Source organism: Arachis ipaensis, chromosome B04 (assembly GCF_000816755.2).
Source record: "Arachis ipaensis cultivar K30076 chromosome B04, Araip1.1, whole genome shotgun sequence".
NCBI classification, from domain to species: domain Eukaryota; kingdom Viridiplantae; phylum Streptophyta; class Magnoliopsida; order Fabales; family Fabaceae; genus Arachis; species Arachis ipaensis.
Window position 1 is genome coordinate 1,019,252 of NC_029788.2, and position 12,977 is coordinate 1,032,228.

Consider the following 12,977-nt stretch of genomic DNA (forward strand, 5'->3'; position numbering starts at 1 on the left):
TTTATATGGAGATAATTGTTTTTTTTTTAAAGGAGAGAGCTTAACACATTAAGGTGGAACAAACAGAATCAAACCAACTAAAAACTAGACTTCTTTCAAAGAAACCTATCCCAACGATCCAACCTCCTCACGTCATCTCTGGCATAGCCATCAACAATTCTAGGGATGCGTACTTCTCCACTCGTCAACACCTTTACCCGCATTCTGAAAGATCCTCCTATTTCGCTCCATCCAAATGTGTCAGACAATCGCACAGAAGCATCTTAGGCGCTGCTTTCGGTCTTCTTTTCTTCTCGGCTCATCTGTCCAACTCAAAAAATGGTCCTTCACTCGCTCCGGGAATACCCAGAATCGGTCAGACACAGATATCCATGCACTCCACACCTACCAAGCAAAATCACAGCCGAGAAACAGGTGATGGACGTGCTCATCATCCTTATTACACAAGACACACTGCTTATCATCCTGGCTAAGAATTTCCAGACGGCTTAGCCGTTCTTTTGTATTCACCCTGCCTATCAGGACAAACCAGACAAACAGCTCTATTCTTGGTGGAGCCAACCATTTTTAGATGGTCTTCGTGAAACTGTAACTGGTAACATCTTCTGATAGCATTCCTTCTTATAGCACCTGCACAAAGGAGTTAGTCGAAAAAATTTCAAGTCTATCATATTTTCACACGACTTTATCCTCCCTATCATTCGCTAGCCTCACAGGTCTCAACACCTCATGTAACTGACTCAGTAATTCTACCTCCCACTGAAAAAGCTCACGCCTCCATTGGAAGCTCCAAACCCACTCTAGCCCATCCCAAAACCCACAATCCCCAATAACCGACCCACATTGGTTTGAAATAGAGAAGAGCTTGAAAAATCGATCTTTCAAGGAGTCACAATGCAACCAAACATCCTCCCAAAACCGAGTCCTTCGTCCGTCACCAACCTTCATAGCCAGACCTGTAATCATCTTATCCCTCAGATACTGCTCCTTGAATTCTATTTGGCAGATATTCTTCCAAGGACCTCCTCTAGTAGGGAGCACTTGCATAGACAGTAACTCATCCGATCTCAAGTTATTACATGAACAGACCACATTCTTCCACAAAAGGCACTCTTTCTTCACAACACGTCACCACCACTTAAACAAAAGTGCGGTGTTTCCGTAAGTATATATTAACTAAATTCTATATATAAAAAGAATGCAAAACAATCAAATTTTGGTTTTTAATCAATTTTTGTAATTAATAAAAAATGAATTTTAATTTTGATCTTCATAGAACTTTTATTCAGATAATTTCCTAATATATTTTGGTGAAGTCATCAATTTCGTATTAAAATATATTTCCGTTTTAAAAATGTTTAGTAACCAAAGAAAATCAGCCAAAAACAGTCATAACTTGCCTTATTTAGCATTCATTAATTGTTGCGATAATTAATTAATGCTAAATAAGACAAGTTCTAGTTGTTTTTTTGTTTATCTAGCATTACTCTTTGCGTTAATTCTATTAAATATTATGGTAATTTAGTTTAAATAATTTCAAATAATAGTTTGTTAGTCATAAAATAAATTATTTTATTATTTTCTTAAAGAAAAACTCAAAGTCTTAAGTGAAATATTTTTGGAAACTTTCGGCTCATATTTAAATGAGACTACTATAGAAATCAAGACTAAATACTTTTAAGATTGTAGTTTATAACTATATTTTTTTATGAAAACCTAAATCAAAGAGTACAGTATTCAAAAGAACCGAAAATAATTTAATGTATGATGATAAAATGGGTTTAAAACTTAGTATAATCCAACACCAGTGTACTGGTCAACATATGGGTTCGAGCTTAATGAAAAGACTGGGAAGTTTCTTCTTACAAAATTTTCAACGTGTCACTTTGTTTCAAATATTGTGACGTAGGAAGTTGCAAGGTGGGGACATAAATGCGTACTGCGAAAAGATTGACAATCGTGTGGCATATTAGGATAAGATTTTGAACAAAAGAAAATGATTGTTTTACAGGGTTTTTTTTTTTCGGTGAAAAAAATATTTTCTGGTTTTTCATGAATTAGGTAGTGATATAAATTAAGAAAAAATATGAAGTTCGTTCACAAATAAGTAAAGTAGCAGTTGAGGGTGAATTTTGAAAAAAAAAAAGAAAAAAAGAGGAAGGAGACGAAATTTTTTAATTACAGGATAGCACCAGAGTCGATCAATATGGAGGGCTATGATGCGGTGTGGTCACTGTGAAGTTTTGTTTGGACCACTTGGAAGGAGACGATGCTTCAAGGCGGCGGTGAACGCGCTATTGAGCGGCACGGAAGCGTAAATCGAGATCTGGGCGACTTGTGATTCACCATAAGAGAAGGCAATAGAATACACGGGACAACCGGATTCGCAGGTACTTTATGTCGATGACTCTGAGTTAGTTACCGTTCAGTGTTTCTTCAGGGAGGTTGGTGGACGTATGGTCCGGAAATGGTTTTCGTGGTTGCCGTTTAGGGCGGCACACGGACGAATTTGAATTGTTGCTTATTAAAATGTTTGTTGAAATTGGGGTTGGTCGCTATACTTGAATGGATTTTAGTTTGATCCGGCATATGTACGGGTTTATTTTAGGGGGTGTGGGATATAGTTGCGTGTTCGTAGTTATGATTGATAATGCCAATTTTCACTCAGTGCGATATTTGAACTGTGACAGGCGAATGGATTTGTGGAACGAAGCTACGAGTTTTCATCTAATTTTGACTGAGTCCATGCGCCACAGGTTGTGTGTTACTCATTTTATGAATTTTTTGTTGACCGGTTTTTGTTGATGTGGCACACCGCATGTTGTCACCATGTCGTATCTTGTTTGTTGCTGAATGCGGGGGATGGGATGAGCGGCGAAACCGTGTCGGTGGAGGAAGCAGAAGCGATGGATTTGTCCGCCGTAGATGGGGACATAGATGTAGAAGCATCAGTGAGGATTGTTGACGGGATAGGATCGTTTGGCGCAATTGAATTTTCAGCCCTCACAACGAAGGACATTCTAACGACGGAGTTCATAAACTTGCAGGTAGCTTATGGCTACTATAACGAATATGGTCGCATTAAGGGATTCTCGGTGAGGAGGTCGAAGGTGGGTCGCGGAACCAAGCAAGGGGCGGAGGGTGAAATCATTTGGCAGATATTCGGGTGCTCGAGGGAAGGAGAGTGAGATGGAAAACACATGCAGCGGGGAGAGAGGAAGATGGATCCACGACCGATCACACGGTGCGGGTGTGAAGCTCGGATTAAGGTGCACGTTGATGATACCAGTGGGCGATGGTTTGTTGAACAATTCTGTGATAACCATAATCATCCCATGCTGGATTCCAGGTTTAGGGGTCTGATGCAGTCACACAGAGCAGTCAAGGAAGGTGATTTGCACCAAATTAATTCGATGAGGAAAGCTGGGTTGCGAGTGCCGACGATATTCTGAGCCTTTGCCAATCAGTCAGGGGGATTCGAGACTGTTGGGTTCGAGATAAAGGATATCTATAATGCAATAGAGAAGTAAAAGCGGGCAGGCGCGATAGATGCTGAGGCCGCGTTGAAGTTCTTGGCAACTTTAAGGACTACCGATTGTGGAATGTTCTGGAAGTACTCGTTGGATGGTGAGAAGAGGCTGGAAAATCTTTTCTGGTGCGATGGTACTAGTCGTTATGACTACAATGTGTTCGGAGATGTCCTGGAATTTAACGCAACATACGGTCGTAACAAATACAAGTGTCCGTTGGTAATATTCTCAGGGGTGAATCGTCATATGAGGACAGTTGTGTTTGGTTGCGCCATCTTGAGCAACGAGAGTGAAAAAAGCTATGTGTGATTGTTGCGGTCATTCCTTGATGCAATAAAGGAAAACAGTCAAAATCTATCGTGACGGACAGGGATCTTGCCATGAAGAGTGTCGTTAGTACAGTTTTTCTCGATGCACATCACAGGTTGTGTAGTTGGCACTTGCTAAGGAACGCCACTGCTAGAGTTGGACGGCCCGGTTTTCTTCGGAAACTCCGTCTATGCTTGATGGGCGATCTAGAGGTCGACAAATTTGAGAGAATATGAATGGATAGCGAGGCAGAGTTCGGGTTAGAGAACCACTCGTGGATAGCTTACATGTATGCAAGGAAGCATTCATAGTCCAATGCGCACATCTGAAAAAAATTCTTCGCAGGATTGAAGATAACATCGAGGTGCGAGGCTTTGAATATGCAGATTGGAAAATTTATACACAACGGGTACAATCTGAGGGAGTTTGTGGAGCACTTCTAACACTACCTGGAATTCATGAGAAGAAGAGTATTAGTGGTAGACTACAAGTCTGCATATGGAGAACCTGTAGTAAAAACAAAACTCGAAGCCATTGAGTAGTTCACAGCGACGGTTTATACAAGAGAGTTTTTGAACTGTTTCGAGAGGTTTCGAAACCATAACACCCTTACCCCTTCGTCGTTTTGCATCCAACCACCAACACGTCTCTCGAAAGACTACCGGATGAAGTTTCCTCAATCCAGACACAACCACCAAGACAAGCCAGGTAATCCGTCCCGACTCCCTTACTTCACTTTGATTTAGTCCGTCTATTGATTGCTTCACGGAGTCCCGCTATCTAACTGTGTGAAACTAATATCATCAACCATCGACTCTGTCGGTACATGTTGCATGTTTTTTCCTGCAGAAAAAAAATAAAAATGTTTCCTTGCATCATGACTCTTGTTACATGGAACTTTTGATTCGACGATACGGAAAACCCTAATTAGTCTTATTGGTGGTATTCCTTCCTTGGGGTGCACTATTTGTGGAATACTTACCTTGCCTCTACTATCTTGCGTTTGCTACCTTCTCTGCATGTTTCATTTAACTGCAATCTTGACGATTTTTTATCATTCCTTAGTCCCATGATGAGCCTGACTGTTTGCTTTACTTCGCGATTCTTGTGTAGAACCACTGAGTTGCACTCGCAGAAAAATGACTCAGTTCTGAACCCCTTGATTTTCGTTTCAGAGCTTTTGCGCATCTTTCTGTTGTTTGCTTCCATTTTTCCCCCTTCTTAGACGAAACCCTAAACCCTAATGATGGTTTTGGTTTGTTCAATTTGTTCCGCGTACTGTGAAAATGTTTATCTATTTGACAATCCAATAACGGAGCTCCACTATTGTGTTTTGTTGTTTGTCATACTATTTCACCTCAACTACATTACCATCTTCAAGGTTGTTATTTGTTCTGTATTAGGTGAACATGTATTCCTCCAGGAACAAGGGCAAGCGACCTGCAACAGGCACTCAACGAAACCAACAACACCTACGACTGCATTTTCTGAAGCCAATCATAAGGCCCGCCTGCTTCAAACTGGTAAGCCACCTCCCCTGACCTGTACATCACAAGACACCTAATGTTATTACTTATTGAATGATCAATGTGTTGACCACATTTGCCTGTTCTTTCGCAGGTCCTCCCGATCGGACCAGACGAACTCTCGAACTGGACCCCCTACATAAACCTGGTGGTCCCTGATGGAAGGGATATCGGCTTTCGGTGCTTCTGGAAAGAACAACAAAATGGCAGCATTGCATTGACCTGAGACGTATCGAATAAATCTAGACTCCATGCTTCTTTTCAAACACAAGGGCAACTCTGACTTCTAAGTACGTATCTTCGACTTCGGTGGCCGCAAAAACACATACCAGCCCCGAACGTTCGAGGAACCGCCGTAGGAAAAGAAAGGTACTTACCGGCGTGCCCGCTGTGTCAACAATCCTTTCTCAGACAAGGCAAAAGCGATAGCTGAGAAACACAAGACCAAATGGCCCTTCTTTGTCATGGACCTCACTAATCGTGTCTTGTCCTCCCACCTGTTGGTAAGGCAACTTAAATGCAACTTGTTCTTTTAATACGACTCTCCCAGCATTGTTTACCTGCACCAACTAGTTTTATTCTACGTGTCTTCCTCAGTAGTTTATCTCTTTTAATGATGTGTTCTTATGCTACAATCAGCCAAATGTCCTTCATCTGAGCCATTTCACTAGTCAGAGGCACACACTCATCCTTGCACACGGCCACATTGAGATGGAGGCCACCTACACCAAATTTAGTGGGAGACGTGACGGTAGCTTTGGGGTCATCTCTGGAGGCTGGGCAGACTTCGCTACCCTGTGCAAATTCGAGCCCGGAGGTGTGGGGATCTTCGAAGTCATCTCAACTGAGCCAGTCACAGTACTGCAGGTCCGATGGTGCAACGAAGCTGCGAGATGCTGATTCTTGTTTTCCTGGGAAAACAATGTACTACATTTCTTGATACAATTACTATTAACCACCTATCGTAGGGGTGTTGTTTGCGTACAATGTTCATGGCTTCTGCTATGCCCTAAATCGCGTCCCAACTTGCTCACTTAAAATGAAATCCACATGCAACCTTCTTTTTACATTACACTAACTAGTACTATTTTACCTCAGTAGGTTTCTCCATTATTACTCCTCTGTATTCTATGTCTCTAAACTTTCGTGTAATTACAGAAACTTAAAAAGAACAAACAAATATTTCTCATACACCAACTCCCACATTAATGTTAATCTTGAAATAAGTTGCGGTTCAACATAACAACATTTGTATCTACATCTGCATCAAGCTTTTCCAAATACATGTCCATGTAGAAGTGCTACTTGACTAGTTGTACGGGAGGGTTGGGTAACATTATAAACAAAATAAATTGTATTTGGCCTTTTTTTTCGACAGGGGTCCAGGCCCATTATGCGGACTTGACCCGAAACCATCATCTTCCCTATCCCCATCCAATACAACACCCTCCTCCATGCTGGTGTTGTATCTTCCTTTCCACCTCCATTGCCGCTGTACATTACCATTGTCTTACGAACTTCTTCTTGGCAACACCATTCCGCACATGGCAGCATCATCATGTCGCTATGTCTTCGAAAGGGCTGTGTTCTGTCTCCTAACTCCCATCGCAAATAGGGGTGTTTAAAACCGATCTGAACCGAACAAAACCGACTAACCGAACAAAAAAAAACCAAAAACTGAATAAATCAAAAACTGAAAAATCGAAAAATTCATGTTTTGCTATTTTTTGTGGTTCGGTTCGTTTTTCGTTTTGACACTAAAAATCTTAACCGAACCGAACCAAATCGGTCAACTAAAAATCCTAAAAAAAACCATTAGACCACCAACCCCTTGCCATTACCCCACCCCCAAATCAGATGCACTCAAAGAAACTCTAACCTAGCGGCGCCAAAAGAAACCCCTCCCAGGCTCCCAGCAGCACCAAACCCAGCCCCTCCCACCAGCGCCGAACCCCTTCCTCCCATCGTCGCTCACCATCGTGCGCTCACTAGGTAATCATTCTCTGGCTCACTCTCTATCTTCTCTTTCTCGCTGATTACCTCACTCCCTCTCTCATTTTAGTGTCGAAGAAGGTGCGTGTGGCTATGATGATGATGATAAACAACAATGGCCAAACAAGACAGGGAAGGTATGTTTCATTTTTCCTAAATTTGGTTATATGAGTTGGGGAGGTTTTGCGATTATAGGGTTTTTAATTTTGGGGGTTTTAGCTTCTGAATGTGTCTTGTTTCTGATTGTTAGAGCAGGTATGTTTCTGATTGTTAGGGTTCTAGGTTCTAATTGTTAGAGAAAGTATATTTAACTGCATTTTATATATAATTAAATGCCGGATTTGAGATTTGTGTGCTATAAAACTGAATGCCCTAGTTTTGATGGCCAAACTTGTTTCCGTTGTAATCTATGTTTGTTTATTAATTCCATGAACCATGTGTTCTTCTTCATTACTTATTAGTTTTATATATTGTCATTAACTAATACTTTATGAACCATGTGCTATTTTCTCTAGTTGAGATGATTTACTGAAATTCGATTCTAGCATTTTAGCTCTTATGAACTAGGTGCTTTGTTTCTGAAATTCTACAAAAATCTGTGAAGGGTCAGCTTTGAGTATATGACATATGAGATATTTAATGTTTTTTACAATCTTATCATTTTTCACTAAATATATAACATTGTTTTTATAGGGAAGGAGGCTGGAGATTGTAGTTCATGTGTAGGTGTCATGCTGGAACTTGCTCCTGGAAATTTTCAGTGGGCTCATGGATTGAAGAGAGGGTGTTATATTCTTTATTCAATACTGGCGAGAAGGAGGGTGTATAAAACTCAAAAAATTTGTGGATTAAACATGGAGAACTGTGCCTATTGTCCAGCATGCTGTAACCACCTTTTGGGCCTATGTAAGACCAACTTTGTTCACATGATAAGGGCTCATTATTTTTTTAAATCATAAAATGCTTTTAATTTTTTTTGAAATTAATTTTTCAACATGTCATCACTTCATTCCATTTCAAGTCATGACAGTTTTAATATTTTATCATTCCTCATGACTTGTCTTTTCAGTTTTTATGGTTTTAAAAATTCAAATTAATTAAAAAAAAAACGTTTTCATTAATAATTTTGCTTTAAAAGAGAAGGTTTCTTCCTAGCATTAATGACAGTTCTTTTACTCCTAAAAGCGGATCATATCAGAGGGTAGCTGTTTGTGACACCCTTGTTCTTTATGCTATTTAGAACTCCATCCCCATATCTTTAGCTTACTTTATGATTCATTGTATGCAGGACTGTGTGAAAAGTGATAAAAAGGAGTAACTTGTCATATGGTATATTTTTGACTTGCTTGATTGAGCATTTTAATATTGATTTGAGTAACAAACATGTTGAGAATAAAGTGTCCACAATCAAAGGTGGTGGTGTACCGCAACATGCTAAAGGTAAAGAAGTTCTCTTGGAGTTTGCTACTATGTCTAAGCAAATAGTAAAATCCAGCAAAGAAGCTAAAAATCTTGCATTGCAAAATGAAAAGGCTTGGCTAAAATCTCATGAAAGGATAAACTTGCTCTTAAAGCATTTGGATTCAGTTGATGAGGACATGACTCCTTTCGAGAAAGAAGATGATGTTCTGGAATCTAATAAAGAAAATTTTGATGCCTAAGTTTGCTCCCTGTTGCTGCTGCTGCTGAATGCTCAGTTATTTTACTCTCTGTGTATTTGACTCAATGGAACTATTTTCATTTGTCTTGGAAGATTGTACCAAACTTAACTAAGATGCTGTTTTGTTATGGACTGCTTTGTTTTTTCTTCATTTTTTTGCAGGGTCTCTCCGTGATGAAAAAAAAGAACTTAATTAAAACTGTTATGTTTCATTGATTTGTTGACCTGTTTTGCTCTATTTTATGCTCTGATTTGGCTTTGTTTTGAGCACTTTGTGTTAGTAGATTAATTTTGAGTTGAGCTTTGATTGTCATTTACTTAAATACATGTGTGCTGACTGGACCATTGTGTCTTGGTGAAAAACAAAATATTCTACTGTTTGGTATGTTGTTTTCATTTGTTTTGCAGGACCCCATTGATGACAAAAGGGGGAGAAAAATCAAGAAAAATTGAAATTGAAAAACACGGACTGAAATCATTTTAATTCATGATCACCCATGTGCATAAGATCCACGTTCCAATGGTCATGCTTTATAATCTATGACCTGATATGTTGAACTGTTTGCTGCATTATCTAATATGTTGAACTGTTTGCTGCATTGGAACTTATTCATGTTTTGATAATTCCCTTGAACTCTGATATGTTGAGTGAATGCTGGATAATTTTGTTTGATTGACATTTTTTGCCATGTTGCTGAAATCTAATATTTTTGCTCTGATATGATGGCTGAAAGTATTGATTTGATCAAATGATTTGGCAGAAAATTTTTGGGAATTATTTAATGTGTTTTTGATAGCTATGTACTTTGTACTCAAGTATTTTGTTTGTTATTGAGCAGAAAATCATTTATATGATAACAAATTAGTTTTGTTTATCACTTTACTTCTGCTCATAAATCAAGTTGTTCAACATAATTTATATTCCATATGTTGAAGACATGGTGGCTATCAGCTTGATTTTAAATGTTACAAGTATTGCTTCCCTTGGTAAAATGGCATATATTTAGAGGGAGCTATGTAACAATTGGAAAGGGGGAGGAATCCTAATTTTCAAAGGGAGTACTTTTAATCCTTACACTTTCCATTTCAATTTTTAATAATGTTTGTCATCAAGGGGAGATTGATGAGTTTAGAAAACTCCAAAATTAGTTCGATGATGATCAAATATTATTAAAATAATTAATTATAAAATTATTAATTTGGTTTTTAATTAACATTTGCTAAATAATGATTTTGTTGCTTGCAGATTTTGTTATGGGTCGAAAAGAAAAAATGTAAGCCGAAATGAGAAGTTTAGATTCAGCCTTGGTACAAAAATATTTAATTATTATGGCTGAATCCATGCTTGGCTAGTTGGGTTGTACATTGTTGAAACAAGCCCATTTAAAGTCTTTGCTACAAAGACCAAATCTTGGTCCGAAACCAATATTGGAAGAAAGCAAAGTTTCATGCTTTCAACGGATGCCACTTTCATTTTGTGATGGAATTCAAATTTTATGAATTATCATTAATTGCCTTGGTAACATGAAAGAGGAAATGCAAAGTGATTTGATGGCATTAATTGAAGATTACACGTTACTAGGCAAAAAGCATGGAAATTGATTTTAATTGATTTTATTTGATAACACACATTACTTCCATAGCTTTTCTTTTTTCTACTTTCTCTTCTCTCTCTTTGCATTCAGTCACCTCACTGTCAGAGAAGAAGAAGGTAGAAGCAAGTAATCAGAAGAAAGAAGCAGAGGCTAGGCATGGGTAATGTAAACACAACTCATTTTTATTTTGCTTTTCTCTGTTCTCTCTCCTCTCTCTTTCGGTCTTATCTAGCAGGAAAGGAGGGATGAAGTAAGCTATCAGTAAAAATCACAGAGAAGCTAGTTGCAAGAAAGAGGCCATTGTGATGATGGCATTAAGAAAAAGAAGATCCACAGTAGGGTGTGGCTATGATCTTTGCTACTCATGGTAAGAAGTGGTGAGGAAGTCTCAATCTCTCCATACCCGAAAATGGAGAAGATCCAATTCGGTCAGAGGAAGAAGATCCCTTGGAAGCATGACTCGTCTCTACTTTTGCTCAACCATCACAGGAGGTAGCTACTGTAGCTATGTGGAGGAAGAGGCAGAAGATTAGAGCAGGAGGAGCTGTCAAGCATCAAGGACTCATCAAGGACCAGGAATCCTTCTTGGTGAGCAAGTCAAGATGGAAGGTCCGGATTGATGAAGCTTGGTGAGAAGGGGTAACACAGAGGTAATTGCATGTTAGTTTTAGCGTTCAGTTTCCTCTCCTCTCTCTCTGGCCGAACCGGTTTCGTTTGAAGAAGAAGAAGTTTAGCTCGGTTGGACCGTTTCAACCTTGGAGGCTTCCCCTTCTATAATAAGGGTGGACAGCCAAGGCTTGAAGTAAGGAGTCAAGAGTGTAAAACACAGAGTTTTCATAGCTACCCAAACTAACAGAAGTTCTTCTCCTTCAATATTTTCTATTTTGTAATTTTCTATTTAGTTTTGTCTGTCTTGAGTCTCATGGAAAAAGGCAAACAGTGAGGTTTGTATGAAAAATGCATGGAGCGAAAAAAGGCAGAGAATACAAAATTAAAAGAAAAAGCCATAGATGTCCTAGAGATCCTTTGTACATCTGTATTGTGTTTCATGATTCTGTGAGAATTCCCTTGCAAGTTGGGTTAGCACTTAGCAATTGAAAGCTTGGTAGGTAACCAAGTCAAGTTCAGGATTGGGGTTAGATTCTGGACTTGTCCCGGATAGGAAGGGTAGTTCCTAGGGAGAATTGGTGTATGTAATCATGATGATTATAGTGAAATTCCATCATTGTTGTGGTGGAGACTGGATGTAGGCTGCATTGCACTTAGCAGCTGAACCAGGATACTTTTGGGTGTGATTTTCTCTCTCTACTCTACTCAAATTCTGATTCTGTTCGAAGGAGACAAAATTGAAAAATATCTCCTAATTGGTTACGAGACAAAAAGAAAAAGTCTCTTGACCAGTGACGAGACAAAAAGCAGAAATATCTCCTGAAGCGTTTTAAAAGGGCAGCAAGTTTTAATCAGCAAAAAGGGGGCTAAGATTCAACCCCCTTCTCTTAGTCACTGATAACCATAAAAAATATTGACTCTAACATTTGTGATAAAGTAGTCTAAACTTTGTTTTGTTGATTTCCAAAATTTATTTGAATTTTTATTTTATATATGATAAAATAGAGAAATTATGTTAACAGAGTTAAATTCATAGAAAATATTTGCACTTAATAAAATTTTAATATTTATTTTATATTAAAAAATTGAAAGCATAACCTTCTTTTTATTTATTTATTTATTTATTATTATCTTTTTTCTTTTGTCTTTGAGATATATATCTAGAAGACAATTCTGCTACTAACTAGCTTAGGATAATCTCATAAGAACATTGTCATGTAAATAGCAATTCTATCTCCTTGGAATTGGAATTTGACTTGCATATTATGAATCAACTACTATAAGAGATATTTGAATGGTGTCACAATTGATTGAAATACAATAATCAAGTTTTTCCTCTTATTAAATTTGATTTCAATAATGGAAGCATATATAATCTTATATAAGAGAATATGAAAACCACCTCTTTATCATATGGTAAACTTCCTTGGGTTTATATTTCTGGGCTACATGTCCAGCACCCTGCATTTTTATTACAATAATAAATACATGCATCTAGTGAAGTGTACGTGATTTTAGTTAAGAAAAATGCAAATTCATTATTAAACTGACAAATTAAATGTAACATAAAATAGCATTGTAACTTACCTTTACTGACACATATGTTAAGTAATGATCTTCTTTCATTTTGTAAATTTCTGTAAATCTGTGTAAACATTAAATGAAGCATGTAAATTGTGATGTGAATGCACAAAATTATTTATTGATAGAAAAAGATAGAATTTTAAAAGCTATGAAAAACTAATATGATTTGGGT

At 38.1% G+C, this 12,977-nt stretch overlaps 1 protein-coding gene and 1 long non-coding RNA gene across 2 annotated transcripts in view; one reads left to right on the forward strand and one right to left on the reverse strand.

The window, feature by feature from the left end:
• On the forward strand, positions 7,230-8,284 carry LOC110270833. Its single transcript, XR_002360462.1, has 3 exons — positions 7,230-7,357; positions 7,428-7,494; positions 8,051-8,284. It is a non-coding gene; the product is annotated as an uncharacterized LOC110270833 (long non-coding RNA).
• LOC107638340 (serine carboxypeptidase-like 13) overlaps positions 12,457-12,977 on the reverse strand; it is a 79,760-nt gene continuing 79,239 nt past the window's right edge. The window contains exons 13-14 of the mRNA XM_021120343.1: positions 12,809-12,866; positions 12,457-12,682 (exon numbers count right to left, since the gene is read on the reverse strand). Of these exons, the coding sequence (XP_020976002.1) occupies positions 12,599-12,682; positions 12,809-12,866 (142 nt within the window). The 3' untranslated portion in view covers positions 12,457-12,598. The remainder of the gene's footprint in view (positions 12,683-12,808; positions 12,867-12,977) is intronic.